The sequence below is a fragment of the Pan troglodytes genome, chromosome 1 (assembly GCF_028858775.2).
Source record: "Pan troglodytes isolate AG18354 chromosome 1, NHGRI_mPanTro3-v2.0_pri, whole genome shotgun sequence".
NCBI classification, from domain to species: Eukaryota; Metazoa; Chordata; class Mammalia; order Primates; family Hominidae; genus Pan; species Pan troglodytes.
Genome location: NC_072398.2, coordinates 12,774,029 through 12,792,491, shown reverse-complemented (window position 1 = coordinate 12,792,491; position 18,463 = coordinate 12,774,029). Strand labels below are relative to the sequence as shown.

The 18,463-nt window shown below is 40.4% G+C and overlaps 1 protein-coding gene across 4 annotated transcripts in view; it reads left to right on the top strand.

Annotated features, from left to right (window-relative positions):
* EDARADD (EDAR associated death domain) overlaps nucleotides 1-18,463 on the top strand; it is a 137,560-nt gene that overhangs the window by 25,799 nt on the left and 93,298 nt on the right. Inside the window, exon 1 of one of the 4 annotated variants that reach the window (XM_016941437.4) lies at nucleotides 18,013-18,232. The exons of the other annotated variants lie outside the window; for them this stretch is intronic. Coding sequence (XP_016796926.1) covers nucleotides 18,172-18,232 — 61 coding nt within the window. The 5' untranslated portion in view covers nucleotides 18,013-18,171. Of the gene's footprint in view, nucleotides 1-18,012; nucleotides 18,233-18,463 lie in introns of those variants that run through there. 4 annotated transcript variants of the gene reach the window in all.

The window sequence follows — 18,463 nt, the reverse complement described above, 5'->3', positions numbered from 1 at the left end:
CAGATACTGTGTAATTTCTATTCTTTTAAATTTGTTGTGGTGTGTTTATGACCAAGTCTGTTTGCTATCTTGGTGAATGTTCATGTGAGCTTGGAAAGAGTGTGTGTTCTACAGTTGTTAGATGAAGTAGTCAATAGATATCAATAATATCAAGTTGATTGATGGTGCTATTGAATTCCACTATGTTCTGTTCCTACTCATTTTCTGCCTGCTAGATCTGTTCCCTCCCTCCCTCCCTCCCTCCCTTCCTCCCTTCCTTCCTTCCCTCCTTCCCTCCTTCTTTGAGACAGGGTCTTGCTCTGTTTCCCAGGCTGGAGTGCAGTGACATGAATCTCCTGGGCTCAAGTGATCTTCCCCACCTCAGCCTCCCAAGTAATTACAGGTATGCATCATCATGCCTGGCTAATTTTTTTATTTTTAGTAAAAGTCTTGCCATGTTGCCCAGGCTGGTCTCAAACTCCTGGGCTCGAGCTATTTCCAACCACAATAGTAGATTCATTTAGTTCTCCTTGCACTTCTGTCTGTTTTTGCCTTGTGCATTTTGATGCTTTGTTGTTAGGTGCATACACATTAAGGATTGTTATGTCTTCTTGAATAATTGACCCCTTTATTATTATGTAATACCCCTCTTTAGCTCTGATAACCTTCCTTGCTCTGAAGTCTGCTCTTTCAATATTAATATAGCTATTTTCACTTTCTTTTGATTAGTGTTATCATGGTATGTATCTCTCTAATTTTTACATTTAATGTATATGTGCCTTTATATTTAAAGTGGGTCTCTTGTGAACAACATCTAGTTGGGTCTTTTTTTGATCCACTCTAACAATCTCTTTTAATTGGTGTATTTAGATCATTGATGTTTAGAGTGATTATTGATATAATTGGTATCTACCATATTTGTTACTGTTTTCTATTCATTGCCTTTATTCTTTGTTCCTATTTTTGTCTTCTACAGTTTTTCTGCTTTTTGTGATTTTAATGAAGTATTTCATATAATTCCATTTTCTCTTCTTTCCTAGTATATCTGTTATACTACTTTTTTAAAACTTACTTTTTCTTTAGTTGTTGTCCTACAGTTTGCAATATACATTTACAGCTAATACAAATCCACTTTCAAGCAGCATTATACCATTACACAGGCAGTGCAGGTACCTATAATAACAAAATAATCCTTATTCTTCCCTCCTATTTCTTAAATCATTATTGTAATTCATTTCACAGATACATAAGCATACATAAATATATATGTATATAAGCATACATAATTGAGTACATTGTGGTGTTATTATTTTGAACAAACAGTTATTGTTAGTTAAATTAACAATAAGAAAAATAACCAGGCCAGGCGCAGTGGCTCACGCCTGTAATCCCAGCACTTTGGGAGGCCAAGGTAGGTGAATCACCTGAGGTTAGGAATTTGAGACCAGCCTGGCCAACATGGTGAAACCCCATCTCTACTAAAAATACAAATATTAGCCAGGTGTGGTGGCTCATGCCTGTAATACCAGCTACTTGGGAGGCTGAGGCAGGAGAATCGCTTGAACCCGGGAGGTGGAGGTTGAAATTTGCTGAGATCATGCCACTGCACTCCAGCCTGGGGAACAGAGTGAGACTTGGTCTCAAAAAAAAAAAAAAAAAAGATAAAAAAAAATAACCAGCCTGGGCAACATTGCAAGACCTTGTTTCTACAAAAAATTTAAAAATTAGCTGAGATTAGTGTTGCATGCCTGTAGTCCCAGCTACTTGGGAGGCTGAGGCAGTAGGATTTTTTGAGTCCAGGAGGTCAGGGCTACAGTGATATATGACTGTGCCACTGCATTCCAGCCTAAGTAACAGATTGAGCCCCTGTCTCTAAAAAGAAAGAAAGAAAGAAAAAAAGAATGTTTTTATTTTACTTGCACCTTTTTTTTTTTTTTTTTTTTTTTTTGAGACAAGAGTCTCACTCTTACCCAGGCTGGAGTGCAATGGTGCGATCTTGGCTCACTACCACCTCTGCCTCTGAGGTTCGAGCGATTCTCCTTCCTCAGCCTCCCAAGTGACTGGGATTACAGGCATGCACCACCATGCCCAGCTAATTTTTGTATTTTTAGTAGAGACGGGGTTTCACCATGTTGGTCAGTCTGGTTTTGAACTCCTGACCAAAGGTGATCCAGCTGCCTTGGCCTCCCAAAGTGCTGGGATTATGGGAATGAGCCACCATGCCCGGCCTACTTTCACTTTTTTCGAAAGATCTTCCTTTCTTTATGTAATCTGAGTTTCTGACCTATGTCATTTTCTTTTCCTTTAAAGAACTTCTTTTAGCATTTCTTCCAAGCGTGACTACTGGCAAGAAATTCTCTTAATTTTTGTTTATCCGAGAAGCTTTTTATCTCTCCTTCATTTGTGCAGGATAATTTTGCAGGATATAGAATTTCAGATTGGTGCCATTTTTTCTCTTTCAATAACACTTTAAAAAGTTTCACTTCACTTTCATCTTGCTTACATGATTTCTGAAGAGAAGTTGGGTGTCATTCTTACTTTTGGTCCTCTGTAAATAAGGTGTTTTTTCTCTCTGTCTTTTTTCAAACTCTTTTCTCTGTATTTGATTTCCTACAGTTTGAACATGATATGCCTACATGTAATTTTTTGGCATTTATCCTGCTTTGCATATTCTGAGCTTCCTGGGTACGTGGTTTGGTGTCTGACATTATTAATATGGGGGGAAATACACAGTCATTATTCTAATATTTTTTCTGTTCCTTCCTGTCTTTTCCTTCTGATATTCTCATTATGGGTATGTTAAACCTTTAGTAGTTGTCTTACAGTTCTTAGATATTCATTCCAGTTTTTTCCAATCTTTTTTCTCTTTGCTTTTCCATCTTGGAAGTTTCTATTAACATATCCTCAAGCTCAGAGGAGATTTTTTCCTCAGCCATGTCCAGTCTACTAATGAGTCCATGAAAGACATTCCTTCATTTCTGTTACAGTATTTTTATCTCTAGCATTTTTTTGATTTTTTCTTAGAATTTCCATCTCTCTGTTTACATTGCCCATTTGCTCTTTCATGCTACCTACTCTATCCATTACAGCCCTTAACATATATATATTTTATATATATATATGTTATATATTTTGTTTATTTATTTATTTATTTTGAGACAGAGTCTTGCTCTGTCACCCAGGCTGGAGTACAGTGGCATGATCTCGGTTCACTGCAACCTCCACCTCCTGGGTTCGTGCCATTCTCCTGCCTCAGCCCCCCGAGTAGTTGGGAGTACAGGGGCATGCCACCACACCCAGCTAATTTTTCTATTTTTAGTAGAGATGGGTTTTTGCCATGTCGGCCAGGCTGGTCTCAAACTCCTGGCCTCAAGCTATCTGCCCATCTTGGCCTCCCAAAGTGCTGGGATTACAGGCGTGAGCCACCACGCCCAGCCCAGCCCTTAACAAATTAATAATAGTTATTTTAAATTCCCAGTCTGATAATTCCAACATTCCTGCCATATATATATGAGTCTGATTCTGATGCTTGCCCGGTCTCTTCAAACTGTATTTTTTTGGCTGAGCGTGGTGGCTCACGCCTGTAATCCCAGCACTTTGGGAGGCCGAGGTGGGCAGATCATGAGGTCAAGAAATCGAGACCATCCTGGCCAACATGGTGAAACCCCGTCTCTACTAAAAATACAAAAATTAGCTGGGCATGGTGGCACATGTCTGTAGTCCCAGCTACTCGGGAGGCTGAGGCAGGAGAATCGCTTGAACCCGGGAGGCAGGGGTTGCAGTGAGCCAAGATCGTGCCACTGCACTCCAGCCTCATGACAGAGTGAGACTTCATTAAAAAAAAAACAAAAACAGTAAACAAAAAGCAAACAACTTTTTCCCTTTTAGTATGTCTTATAATTTTTTCTTAACCTGCTGGACATGATATACTGGGTAAAAGGAACTGATATTCATAGGTCTTCAGCAATGTGCTGTTAAGGTGTCGGGGGAGAGAAGCTTTCCCTAGTGCTATGGTTACATCTCAGTCTTTTTGTCAGCCTATGACTCTGAACTGTGAACTTCACAAGTGTTTCTCAGTCCCACCCACCCCCCTTTAGGTGGGATCTGATGGTTAGAGTGGGTTGGAGTTGGGTATTTTCCTTCCTCCAGGCCAGTTAATTTCTCATAAAATAGTTTCTTCTAAGATCAGGCCTTGTTAAGAAGAATAGAATGCTCTGGTATATTTCAAAATGGTTCTTTCCCCTCCCTCTTCTACAAACACAAGGGGATTTTTCTCCAGGAGTCACTGTGTGAACCTGGGGGACTTCTAAGGTGAATACAAAAGTGTGGTGAGGGAGCCTGAAGTTTTTATTGCTCAGAGAATTGCTAGCAACTCAGCAATTCTTCAGTTACAGTTCAGGTTTTCCTACCCCAGAGCTGGTTCCTGGGGAGGTTTCTACTCCCATCAGTTGTGGGTCTCTATATCCACCTGTCTGTGTCTCCAATTCTGGGGGCAGGAATTTGCCCTATGACCTTACTTCTCTGACAAATGTAAGAAGAGTGTTAGATTTTTCAGTGTGTGGAGCTTTGTACTTGTTAGGACAGAGTGATGACTTCCAAGCTCCCTGTGTGCTGGCCATTATAAAGTTTTAAGTATTTGAGAGCAAAATAACTATTTTATTGTTGAATTGATATATTTTGCAATCTTCATTAATGCAGCATGATTCAACCACTCTACAACTTCAACCACCTACTGAAGTTTTAGATACACTTTTTCCTTATTTATCTCTGAAGTATTTATACTTCAGCTAAAATGATCATCTTGTGTACTTAAAATTCTTCTTTTTTGGATTATTTTCTTTTTATATTCAAAATTTAGATCCATAATCCTCAATCCCAAACTCCATTTTTTAAAAAAGACTACAGTGTTTGTAATTGATTAGATCACTAGATGCAGAGAGGGGATGAGGAGAGAGGGATAAAAATTATTCTTTCCAGAGCTACAAGTCTCTGACTGATTGAAGTAAAAAAAAATCTGAGGAAAACTCAGCATTATTGGAAGTTGCCCGTTTAAACAACTAAAGTCAGTCGGGCGCGGTGGCTCACACCTGTAATCCCAGCACTTTGAGAGGCCAAGGCGGGAGGATCACCTGAGGTCAGGAGTTCGAGACCAGCCTGGCCAACATGGTGAAACCCTGTCTCTACTAAAAATACAAAAATCAGCTGGGTGTGCTGGTGCATGTCTGTAATCCCAGCTACTTGGGAGACTGAGGCAGGAGAATCGCTTGAACCTGGGAGGCGGAGGTTGCAGTGAGCCCAGATCATGCCACTGCACTCCAGCCTGGGTGCCAGAGCGAGACTCCATCTCAAAAATAAATAAATAAATAAACAACTAAAGTCACAATCCCTGCCTTCTCAACAAAACAGATACCCTTGAAACTGAGAAAGCTTCTATTTAAATACTGGTGATAGGCAGTTCTAAAATTCAGGGTCAGGGCCGGGTGCAATGGCTCACGCTTGTAATCCCAGCACTTTGGGAGGCCGAGGCGGGCAGATCACCTCAGGTCAGGAGTTTGACACCAGCCTGGCCAACATGGCGAAACACCATCTCTACTAAAAATACAAAAATTACCCAGATGTGGTGGCGGGCACCTGTAATCCCAGCTACTTGGGAGGCTGAGGCAGGAGAATCACTTGAACCCCGGGGGGTGGAGGCTGCAGTGAGCCGAGATGGTGCCACTGCACTCCAGCCTGGGCGACAGAGTGAGACTCCATCTCAAAAAAACAATGAGTAAAATTAAAAAATTAAAAATTGAATGCAAATTCTTAATGATCACAAGAGAAACGTAAATTAATTTGTTAACCTATGATAAATTATATTCCAAATACAATTGAACTAAATTTATCTCTGTGCTAAAGGTACCAGGTATAACTTGCTTATTTTAAGTAGGCGTTTCTGCCACTAAAATTGCTGTGTTACAGCTATTAATAACACAACAGCAGTGCTGGTTGGAGGTTGCTGATGTGCAGGTCCTCTGAACTGCTGTTTGCCTTTGGTGCCCCTACCTGCCTCTCAGTGTACTTCCATTTCCTTGTTGCTTTCATTATTTCCTTCCTTCATAACGCTCCCATGCCTCCTAGAGAAAACCTGATTGGATAAAACTTATTGATAATAGCATAAGACTATTTGCGTCTTGAAAAGGATTAAAATAGTGTGACACAAAGGAATAAAGTGCTAAAGGTGTAAGTTGAGATAGGAAAAAGTCTGAAGTCACTTCACATATGCTAACCACAACTCTGTAAAATGGAGGAAAAATCCATTTTACTTTCATTTTTTTTAAAGGAAGCAAGTGTAAATTAATATTACTTTCGTTTTTATTTGAACAATTCATAGTCTGGAAAATAAGAAGACTGAAGGGAAATTTTTTAGGTGACTAAATATTTGGAACAGATTACTGTGTGAAACATGGTTTGTTGGGGGACAGGGAAGGTCAAGACTTATTTTGCTAAGCAGGTGCCTTTGTAAAAAATCATTTCTAAATTTGCTATTAAAATTTTTTAATTACATAAAAATACATAAATAAGTTATTTATTTTAAATGAAAGAACATTACAGACAAAGCTAAAGTCCCCTTTAAGCATTACTTTCTCCCAACCCTAGTCCTTTCCTAATTGCCCAGAAATAGCCATTATTAGCTATTGTTATGAGCTTGGCATGTATCTGTTTGTTTGTTGTAGAAATGGGGTTTAGCTATGTTGCCTAGGCTGAATGCAGTGGCTATTCACAGGTGCCATCATAGTGCACTGCAGCCTTGAACTCCTGGCCTCAAGTGATCTTCTCGACTCAGCCTCCCCAGTATCTGGGACCACAGGCTTGTGCCATCAGTGCCTGGCTATTTATTTAAAGTAGCTTTATTGGGGTATAATTGCCATAGAATCAACTGCACATATGTCAAGTGCACAACTTGATCAGTTTTGACATACATATAGGCCCATGAAACTATCATCATGAGCAAAAGAATGAACATGTCCATTAGCCCCCAAAGTTTACTCATCTGCCTTTGTAATCCATCCTTCCCACCCCACCCTCAATCCTGGGCACCCATTAATCAGCTTTCTGTTATTATAAATTAGTTTGTGTTGCAATAGATTTATTGTCAGTGGAGTCATACAATACGCATGCTTTTGTTTTTTTCTGGCCTCTTTCACTCAGCATAACTATTTTGAGATTCATTTGTGTTGTTATGTGTGTCAATAGTTTGTTCCTTTTATTGGTAAGTAGTATTCCATTCTAAAGATACAGCATTCATTTTTATTTTATTTTATTATTTTTATTTACTTTTTTATTATTATCATACTTTAAGTTCTAGGGTACATGTGCACAACGTGCAGGCTTGTTACATATAAGCTTGTGCTATTTTAGTGTTTACTTTAGCGTTTATCATATACATCTTTAACATGTCAGAGTGTATTTTTAAGTGATATTACAACAATTCATGCATAAAAATCCTTAGCTTCCATATCTCCCTTCTAGGCTTTTGAACAATTGTTGTCATTAGTTTTATCTCTATATATATCATAAGCCCTAAATACATTGTTACTATTTTGATTTAAAATATATTTTTTAAGCTGGGCATGGTGGCTCATACCTGTAATCCCAGACATATTTTTCTGTCAATTTTTTAAAAAAATAGCTCCACTGCCTCCTGCCTTACATGGTTTCTGATGAAAAATCTGCTGTCATCCTTGTTTTTATGCCTCTGTAATATGTCTTTTTTTTTTTTTCTTCCTGTGGTTGCTTTTTTTTTTTTTTCAGAGTTGGATGGGATCTTATGTTGCTCAGGCTGGCCTGAAACTCTTGGGCTCAAGCCATCCTACAGTCACAGCCTCCAGAGTAACTGGGACTACAGGCACATGCCACCGTACCTGGCTTAGTCTGTTAAAATTTTATCTTATCCATGGCTTTGAGCAATATGATTATGTTGGGTTTTGGTGATTTTTTTTTCATATGTCTTGTGCTTGGTGTTCATTGAGCTTCTGGTCTGTGAGTTTAAGGTTTTCCTCAAATTTAAAAAATTTTTGGCCATTATTTCTTCAAACATTTTTGTCCTTCCTCTTTACATTTCTGGGATTCCAATTACATGTATATTTAGAGATTTGAAGTTACTCCTAGTCCTTTTCATTTTCTAAAGTTACTTTTTCCCTTCAATTTCTATGTCTCCAAGTCACTAATATTTTCTTCTGCAATATCTTATCTGCCATTAATTCCATCCAGAGTATCTTTACTCTCAGGTATTATAGTTTTAATTTCTAAAAGTTGTAGTTTGGACCTTTTTATGTTTTGTGTGTCTCTACTTAGCTTGTTGAACCCATGGAATACAGTTACAATAAAAGTTTTAATGTCCTTCTTACTAACTGTATCATCTGTGTCCATTCTGGGTCTGTTTCAATTGACCAGTTTTTCTCCTTATTGTAAGCTATGTTTTTCTGCTTCCTCCAAGTCTGGTAATCATTGTATTCCAGATGTTATGAATTCACTTCATTGGATACTGGATATTTTTGTATTCCTATACCTCTTCTTGAGCTTTGTCCTGGGTGCAGTTAAGTTGGTTGGAAAGAATTTGAAACTTCCAGGTCTCACTTTTAAGCTTTGTTAGGTGGAACTGGGTCAGGGTGTGCTCAGTCTGGACTAATTATTCTCCACTATTCAGGCAAGACCCTTTCGTGTACTCTACCAAATGCTCGTGAATTATAAGGTTGTTTTCCAGTCTGGTTGGCAGGAACAGGCACTATTACTAGCCCTGAGTGAGCACCAGGCACAGTTCCCTCTAAAGTTCCCGCATGGTTCTTTCCCCAGCCTTGGATAATTTCCAGGATGCATGCGCTGATCAGTAAGTGTTCTGCTGGGTCCTCAAGGGGGACATTCTATAGATCTCTTAGGATCTCTCTGGGAAGTCTTTACCCTACAGTATTCGGTCCTGAGACTTCTAGATGTTTTGATTTCCTCAGACTCTCAGTTCTAGCTCCTCAAACCAGGGAGTCCAGCAGTCTCTGTCTGAGTGTCCTTTCTCTGCACTGCAACTTAGAAGTCTCTCAAGGAAGGCCGGGCGCAGTGGCTCACACCTGTAATTTCAGCACTTTAGGAGGCCAAGATGGACATATCACCTGAGGTCAGGAGTTTGAGACCAGCCTGGCCAACATAGAGAAACCCTGTCTCCACTAAAAATATAAAAATTAGCCAGGCATGGTGGTGCATGCCTGTAGTCCCAGCTACTCGAGAGGCTGAGGCGAGAGAATCACTTGAACCTAGGAGGTGGAGGTTGCAGTGAGCCAAAATTACACCACTGCACTACAGCCTGGGCAAGACTCCGTCTCAAAAAAAAAAAAAAAAAAAAAATCTCTCAAGGCAGTAAGCTGAGTGCAATCATAGGAATCCCCTTGTTTGTATTCCAGCTCCCAGAGAGCACCATCCTTCTTCACCTGGTGTGCTGTGTCTTAAAACCTGTTGTTTTATATATTTTGTCTGGGTTTTTTGTTGTATTGTTTCAGGCAGAAGGGAAAATCTTGTTCCTGTTACTCTATCTTGGTTGCAAGACAAAGTTGACATGTATCCATTTACAAAGGAATTACATGTAGTTATAGAAAATATACAGACTGGATTTTATTTCTACCTCTGATATTAATCTGCAACTTATTTGGTCATTTAAAAATGTTTTGGCTGAGAATAGTGGCTCATACCTGTAATCCCAGAACTCTGGGAGGCTGAGGTGGGAGGGTCATTTGGGGTCAAAAGCTGGAGACCAGCCTGGGCAACGTAGTGATACCATATCTGTACAAAAAGTTTAAGAACTAGCCAGGCAGTGGCACATGTTTGTGGTCCCAGCTACTCAGGAGGCTGAGATGGGAGGATCACTTGAGCCCCAGTAGGTCGAGGCTGCAGTGATCTTTGATTGTGCCACTGCACTCTAGCCTGGGTGACAGAGTAACACCTTGTCTCAAAAAAATAAAATAAAATAAAATAATATTTTTGAGTTTATATCGTGTAACTTCTGTAAAATATTCTATTACATGAATGTGTTGTATCATATTTACCCATACCCCATTGATGAATGCTCAGGTTATTTCCAATCTTTGTTATTACAAACAATGCTGCAACCAGTGTTCTTATGCATGTCTCCTTGTACCCACATGTAAGAGTTTGCTTAGGGAAAATACATCAGTCAAATTCCTCTACAGTGTAATCATATCAATTTATATTCCTACAATGTATGAGGGTCTATGTCTCTGCAATCTTGCCAATATTTGATATGAACAAGCTTTAAAAATTTGCCGATCGGTTAACTCATTAGTATTTTAATTTGCATTTATCTTATTTTTAGTGGGTTAAGTACCTTTTTCAATTTTTTTGTTTTTAAAAGATGGGGTCTTGCTCTGGAGTGCAGTAGTGCAATCATAGGTCACTGCAGTCTCAAACTCTTGAGCTCAAGGGATCTGCCCACCTCAGCCTCCCAATTAGCCTGACTACAGGTGCATGCCACCATACTTGGCTAATTTTTAAATTTTTTTGTAGAGACAGGATCTTGTGTATTGCCTAGGCTGGTCTCAAACTCCTGGGCTCAAGTGATCCTCCCACCTCAGCCTCCTGAGTAGCTAGATTACAGGTCTGTGCCACTGCATCTGGCTAATTATTATTATTATTATTTTTTGTAGAGACAGGGTCTCACTATGCTGCCAAGGCTGGGCTAATCTCAAACTCCTGGCCTCAAGCAATTCCTGGACCTTCCAAAGCTCCTGGCCCATTTTCAGACAATAATTTTATTGCCTATTTTTATTTCTTCTAGAAATTTTCTGTTTAGTCTTTGTTTACACTTATATTGAATTATTTTTATTATATTTTAACTTACTTGAAAAAATGCTTTAAAATTTGGATACTCACCTTTGTTATATAGCAAAGATTAATAATTAATATAAATTAATTTATCCAAGTCTATTCCCTGCTTTAGAACTTCTCTTGTCTTGCTGCAGATAATTTAAATTTGTATCTGGTTGGGTTTATCAGATTTTTATTCTATGCCTTTTGATTTTTTTTTTTTTTTTTTTTTTTTTTTTTTTTGCCTTAAGAAAGCTCTTCCTGGCCGGGCGCGGTAGCTCACGCCTGTAATCCCAGCACTTTGGGAGGCCGAGGTGGGCAGATCACAAGGTCAGGAGATCAAGACCATCCTGGCCAACACGGTGAAACCCCGTCTGTACCAAGAATCCAAAAAAATTAGCCAGGCGTGGTGGTGGGTGCCTGTAGTCCCAGCTACTCGGGAGGCTGAGGCAGGAGAATGGCATGAAGCCGGGAGGTGGAGCTTGCAGTGAGCTGAGATTGCACCACTGCACTCCAGCCTGGGCGACAGAGCGAGACTCCATCTCAAAAAAAAAAAAAAAAAAAAAAAATGCTCTTCCAGGCTGGGCATAGTGGCTCACGCCTGTAATCCCAGCACTTTGGGAGGCTGAGGTGGGCAGATCATCTGAGGTAAAGGGTTCCAGACCAGCCTGGCCAACATGCTGAAACCCCGTCTCTACTAAAAATACAAAAATTAGTTGGGTGTGGTGACAGGTGCCTGTAATCCCAGCTACTTGGGAGGCTGAGGCAGGAGAATTACTTGAGCCCAGGAGACGGAGGTTTCAGTGAGCTGAGATTGTGCCATTGCACTCCAGCTTGGGCGACAAGAGCGAAACTCCATCTCAAAAAAAAAAGAAAGCTCTTCCTTTTACCAAATTGTTAAGAGATTCTCTTGTATTCTCTCTTAATAATTTGAAAGTTAATGTTTTACAATTAGATCTTTAATCTATCCAAAGCTTACTTTTGTGTATAGGGTGAGACAGAAATATAAATTGCATTGTGTATGTGTGTGTGTGTGTGTGTGTGTATCCTCCCAACACCATTTGAACTGTCTTTTGACCATTTAAATGTGTCTATCATTTATCATATTCCAAACACATACATGAGTCTGTGTCTTACATTTTTGCTCTGTTCCATTAATCTTTTTTTCACTTTTCTTGTACCAATATTCAGTGTTTTAACTACTGTTGTTTTATCATATCTTGCTATATTGTAAGACAAATCCTTGTTATTCTTTCTCAAAGTGATCTTGAATTTACTCTCCCATATGAATTTTGCAATCAGTTTTATGTTCCAAGAAAGTCTTGTTAATTTGGTTGAGTTAGCATTGAATCTGTAGATTAATTAAGGAATCATGACTATCTTTACAATATTGAGACATTTTATCCATTAACATGGTATAGCTTGCTATTTAGTCAGATTTCTTTTTATGTTTTTCACTAAAGCTGTGTAGTATTTGCAATAATGCTCTCACACAGTTTTATTGAATTTATTTCTAGTTACTTTATAGTTTTACTTGTTGATTTAAATGGGACCTTCCCCCGCACCCAGTTGGGTATTGTTGTCATATAAGAAAGCTCTTGGTGTTTGATAACTCCCCACCAAGCTATATTCACTTATTAGTTCTAATAGTTTCTCAGGTGACTCACTTGGATCCAAGTCCACCTTCTTGTCTTAGCTCAGAATAAGTTCTAAATGACAATTTGTTAAATGAATTTTTAAAGTGATTGATCATTTTGTAGATTCCTGAGTTACCAGCCTGAGCCTGTGTTCTCCATTCTGGGAGTAGAAAGCTACTGAACGCTAGCTATGGTCACTGATAACACTAGATTGTTTTTCCATTTGTCCTTTTCTTGCAACAGCAATAACCAAAGCAAACATCCCTCAAAAAAACTTCTCTAGCTGAATTTCATTACTTGGTTTTCAGGTTTTAATATATGAAGTTCATCTTTTGGAACAGATTTTATCTCAAAATCTGAAGCAAGAAATAAATTGCTATGTATGAAGGCATTCACTAAAAAAGCAGCTGGAAATGGTGCTGGGTGTGGGAGCACCCATGATCAAGGCACCAGGAACACCTGCAAGGTTGTGAGTGAGGATCCCGAGGCTGCAGGAGGATATGTAGAATAAAAGTGCCCTCTGCACAGCCACACTTTTTCACCCCATGCTGTCCCTCCTCTCTGCTCTCCACCTACCACTCCCCACCCAGGGCATTCTAAGTGTGTTTAGCAATACACCATACTAAGAATCACCCACACTTTGCCATTCTGTTTGTGGGAAACCAAACATTGCTCATGCTTCTAGTGAGTAAACAATTCAAAGTAAACTACAAGTAGACAAGAGAGATTTAATCTCCTGTGTGAGGAAGGGTATTGCATAAGTGAAGAGAGGAACTTAAGATTCATGCTTAAATACACGCACTGGAATGCTGTGCCTCTGACAAACAGAAATCAAATCAGCACAAAGGTAATATTTTACTTAAGCTTCTGTCCCTCTGTTGACATTTTGGAATAAAACTTTCCAGATAACTTTATGTATGTATGCAAAATCTACAAGGCAATTGACTCCTGTATAATAATGAATGCTTAAGAAGGTAACAAGACTAGGCATGGTGGCCCACACATGTAATCCCAGTACTTTAGAGGCCAAGGCAGGTGGATCCCCTGAGCCCAGGAGTTCGAGACCTGCCTAGGTAATGTAGTGAGACTCCTGTCTCTACAAAAAATAAAAATAAAAAAATTGGCCAGGCGTGGTGGGGTACATCTGTAGTCCCAGACACTCAAGAGGCTGAGGTGGCAGGACTGCTTGAACCTCAGGACGACGATGCTGCAGTGAGCTGTGATCATGCCACTACACTTTGCACTCCAGCCTCAGAGACAGAGCAAGACCCTGTCTCAAAAACAAGAAGGTAGCAAAAGAAGATTTAATATTTTCTGATAGGAATGGAAAACCAAACATCATGTGTTCTCACTGATGTGTAGGAGCTAAGCTATGAGGACGCAAAGGCATAAGAATGATACAGTGAACTTTGGGGACTTGAGGGAAGAGTGGGAGGGGGCAAGGGATAAAAGACTACCAATATGGTGCACTGTATTCTCCTCGGGTGATGGGTGCACCAAAATCTCACAAACCACCGCTAAAGAACTTACTCATGGCTGGGCGTGGTGGCTCATGCCTGTAATCCCAGCACTTTGGGAGGCCGAGGCGGGCGGATCACGAGGTCAGGAGATCAAGACCATCCTGGCTAACACGGTGAAACCCCATCTCTACTAAAAATACAAAAAATTAGCTGGGCGTGGCGGCGGGCGCCTGTAATCCCAGCTACAGGAGGCTGAGGCAGGAGAATGGCGTGAACCTGGTAGGCGGAGCTTGCAGTGAGCTGAGATCCAGCCACTGCACTCCAGCCTGGGGTACAGAGCAAGACTCCGTCTCAAAAAAAAAAAAAAGAACTTACTCATTAACCAAATACCACCTGTACCCCAATAACGTATGGAAAAAAAATTCTGATATGTTTCTCCTGCATTTGGATGAGGATGTAAATTCAACTCTAATAAATTACAGTGTATCAAAAGGATTAAAGGGTCTCTCCCTGCATTCTCTCCTAGCTCTGTTCCATCCTACACACAGCTGCTGGATTAATCTTCCAAAACACCAATTTTCTCATGCCACTTTTCAAAAACTAGCTTCCTGGCTTCCTGTTGTCTAAAAACTAGTTTCAGATGCTTTTGTCTGGCATTCAAGAAGGTCAGTAGTCTAGAGCCTCCTAAATGTTTCACTCCTGCTCCTTCCTTCTACCACATACCACCTGTGTGCTCTTGGGTTAGTTGTTATTATTATTATTATTTTTTGAGATGGAGGCTCACTCTGTCGCCAGGCTGGAGTACAATGGTGTGATCTCAACTCACTGCAACCTCCCCCTCCTGGGTTTAAGTGATTCTCCCACCTCAGCCTCCTAAGTAGCTGAGAGTACAGGTGCCTGCCACCACGCCCAGCTTGGGCTAATTATTTTAAGACCAGTCCCCCTGTCCCTGTAAAGATCCCACGCACCTCCTCCACTCAGTGGCTCACTGTAGCAATGCCCTGAAAGGCTGTAATTGAGTCATATTCCAGCCCCTGAACTCAGGAGTCAGGGGCGATGTCGCCACCACCTAATTGCTTGGATTGAGGATGGGAACAGTGATTCTCAAGAAGAAAACTTGGACACTATTACCAGAAGTTAGTACAACTGCCTTAAAGCACTCTGGGCAAAATTTAACAACAGTCTGTTCCAAAAATGCAGAGACATGGAAACTTAGTAACTCTTGTTGGGGCATCTTCCATCACATATGATTCACTAAGGGTATATCAAGCAAATTCAACTGTAGGAACTGGCACATTCTGAGGCATAGGGTCTCTTATGTTCCTAAATTTATATTTTACCATCGTGGTTCTAGCCACTTTTCTGTAGATCAGTCCCACTTGAGCAGCCCAGTTTGCTGGGTTTTATCTGTATGGAATGTACATATCCTTTGAAGTAAGATGCATGTGGTTCAATAATGTAACTTTTTAGATTGCAGAAATTTCACTGTAACACTTACCTCAAATGGCATAAAATAAGCAAAAACATGCATTCTATGATGAATCAAACAAAATATATTTTGAGTTGTTGTTTCCCCCATTTAAAACAGCACATTTCTGATCATTGTCATCTGTTTGTGAAAAGACATGAGACCAACAGTCCTTTCCACACTTACGGCTGCAGCCTTGTGCCCATGAGTTAAAGCCTCGGAATTTGCCTGAAACTTTCCCTGTCAATCCGAGATGGTCATGACCAAGCCACTTTGCTTCCATACATCTTCAGTGCCTCCTTCCACACACACATCTTTCCTGGTTTAAACTTTCATTTCTCCAGTTCTATAGCAAAACAGTATTTGCAAATCTCTTTTGACCACAAACTCCTAACAGTCAGGGACTTCTCATTTGGATTTCCCCAGGGCTTGGAATTTTGTTTCGTTCATGGGGAGGGGGTGAGATTTTTAAAATTGCATTAATGAATGAAACCAATCAATCCATTGCTCCATGCTGTGTACAAACACTGTAATAAATATTGGTTGACTTCTTATAACTAAGGCAATAGGAGCTTCTCTCAAAAAACTAAATTCCAAGGAAAGAATGAAGGTAGGAAAGTAGCTGGTTTATTTGCACCTACTATATGACAGGCCTTAGTTTAGGTTGGTTTGTTTGCTTGCCTGGAGACAGGGTCTCATTCTGTCACCCAGTGGTGTGGTCTGATCATAGCTCCCTGAGGTCTGTAACTCCTTGGCTCAAGTGACCCTCGTGCTTCACCCTCCGAGAGTAGCAGGGACTACAGGCATGTACCACCATGCTCAGCTAATTTTTTTTTTTTTTTTTGGCAGAGTCTTGCTCCATCACCCAGGCTGGAGTGCAGTGGCACAATCTCAGCTCACTGCAGCTCTGCCTCCCAGGTTTAAGCGATTCTCCTGCCTCAGCCTCCCAAGTAGTTGGGTGCCTGCCACCACACCTGGCTAATTTTTGTATTTGTATTTGTATTTATTTATTTATTTATTTATTTTGAGATGGAGTCTCACTCTGTCACCCAGGCTGGAGTGCAGTGGCATGATCTCAGCTCACTGATCCTCCACCTCCTGGATTCAAGTGATTCTCCTGCCTCAGCCTCCCAAGTAGCTGGGATTACAGGTGCCTGTCACCACGCCCAGCTAATTTTTGTATTTAAAGTAGAGACGGGGTTTCACCATGTTGGGCAGTCTGATCTCGAACTTCTGACTTCAAGCGATCCACCCACCTTGGCCTCCCAAAGTGCTAGGATCCAGCTAATATTTAAATTATTTTGTAGAGACTGGGTCTCAAAATGTTGCATAGGCTGGTCTTGAACTCCTTGCCTCAAGCAATCCTGCCACCTTGGCCTCCGAAAGTGCTGAAATTGCATGTGTGAGCCACCATGCCCAGCCAGTATTTTCACATAAACATTATTTCAGTGAATTCTCACAATCCTGCAGACACTTGCAGACTCAGTTTTGGTTTCTTACTTAATGTAACACAACCTTAGAGTGACAGGTCCATCAGCGAAATCCAGCATATTTGACTCCATGATTACCAAATGCACTATCTCCATTTATTGGAAAAGGAAAATTGGAGGTCACTCAAAGAGCAGTGAAGTTATGGAAATATGAAATTTTTCACATGACTCTGAGATCGAGTGTTTGGGTACTATCGGGAAATGTTAAAAATGTCCATTTTCTTTTCTTTCTTTCTTTCTTTTTTTTTTTTTTTTGAGACAGAGTCTCACTCTGTCGCCCAGGCTGGAGTGCCGTGGTGCAATCTCAGCTCACTGCAACCTCCACCTCCTGGGTTCAAGCGATTCTTTTGCCTCAGCTTCCTGAGTGGCTGGGAGTACAGGCATATGCCACCAATCCAGCTAAGTTTTTTGTATTTTTAGTAGCGGCGGGGTTTCATCACATTGGCCAGGCTGGCCTCGAACTCCTGACCTCAAATAATCCACCTGCCTTGGGCTCCCAAAGTGCTGGGGTTACAGGTGTGAGCCACTGCACCCAGCCCAAAAATGTCTATTTTCAATAGTGGTTTAAAACACTCTTGGACAGCAAAAGAAATAAAAGTTGAAGGACATTGTGACAGCAAATTGATTGTATGGGAACTCTGGTGAATGCGAATCATTTTTAAATTACTTTTTTTGTAAAGTGCAAAACAACAATAGCACCCATTTGCGTCATACTTTATAGTTCGCAAAGCACATGGGAAAAATAAAGGTAATGATGGGGATCGTTGCAATTCATAGGAAAGGAGGCACGAGGAAATGAAAATGAAAGGGAGTAATAACTACGTAACTAGTCAATCTTCCTTAAAAAAAAAAAAAACCCTTAAAATATACCACCATCTTCTATTTGATATAATGCAGAATGGGAATGATAAAAACATGAATTACATTTCAGAGTTTCAAAAAGCAAACCAGCTTTAGAGCAATGCTTGAGGTTGGGCTGCTAACAAGCTCACTCAACTAGTGTTTCCTGACGGCCAGCGTCAGAATAATTCCATCTCCCTGAGAAGTACAGAAAGAACCACAAACCAAACCTCCAAATTGATTCTAAGATAAAATACCCTTAAAAAAAATTTCCCTTCCTATCCGAAGGCAGACCAAGAGGAAGTTTATCCTCCCACCTACAAATTCCCCAGAGAGCTTTCATCTAGAAGGTTTGACTCTGGCCAGACAACCAGCGAGCATCTTCTCGCAATCTGTTGCTTCTTCCATGGCAAACTCCAGAGAATTAAGAAGCCAAACTCAACATCGCCATGGGCCTCAGGACGACTAAACAGATGGGGAGAGGCACTAAAGCTCCTGGTCACCAAGAGGGTATGTAGGCATTTGCTGTCTTCCTGGATTTCTCAGAGCTGAGTTTTTAGCCAGAGGTTGCTTATTTACGATAATTCTTGGATATATTATACACTAAATACTATTATTATCTTTTTCGACCCGACTTTTATCTTTCTGTTCTTATGTGTGAAGGCAGAGAAAGATTATTTAGAGCTCTTCAAAGATTCCTATTTAATTTAAAATGCCTGTCGCCTTCCTATAATAGACTTA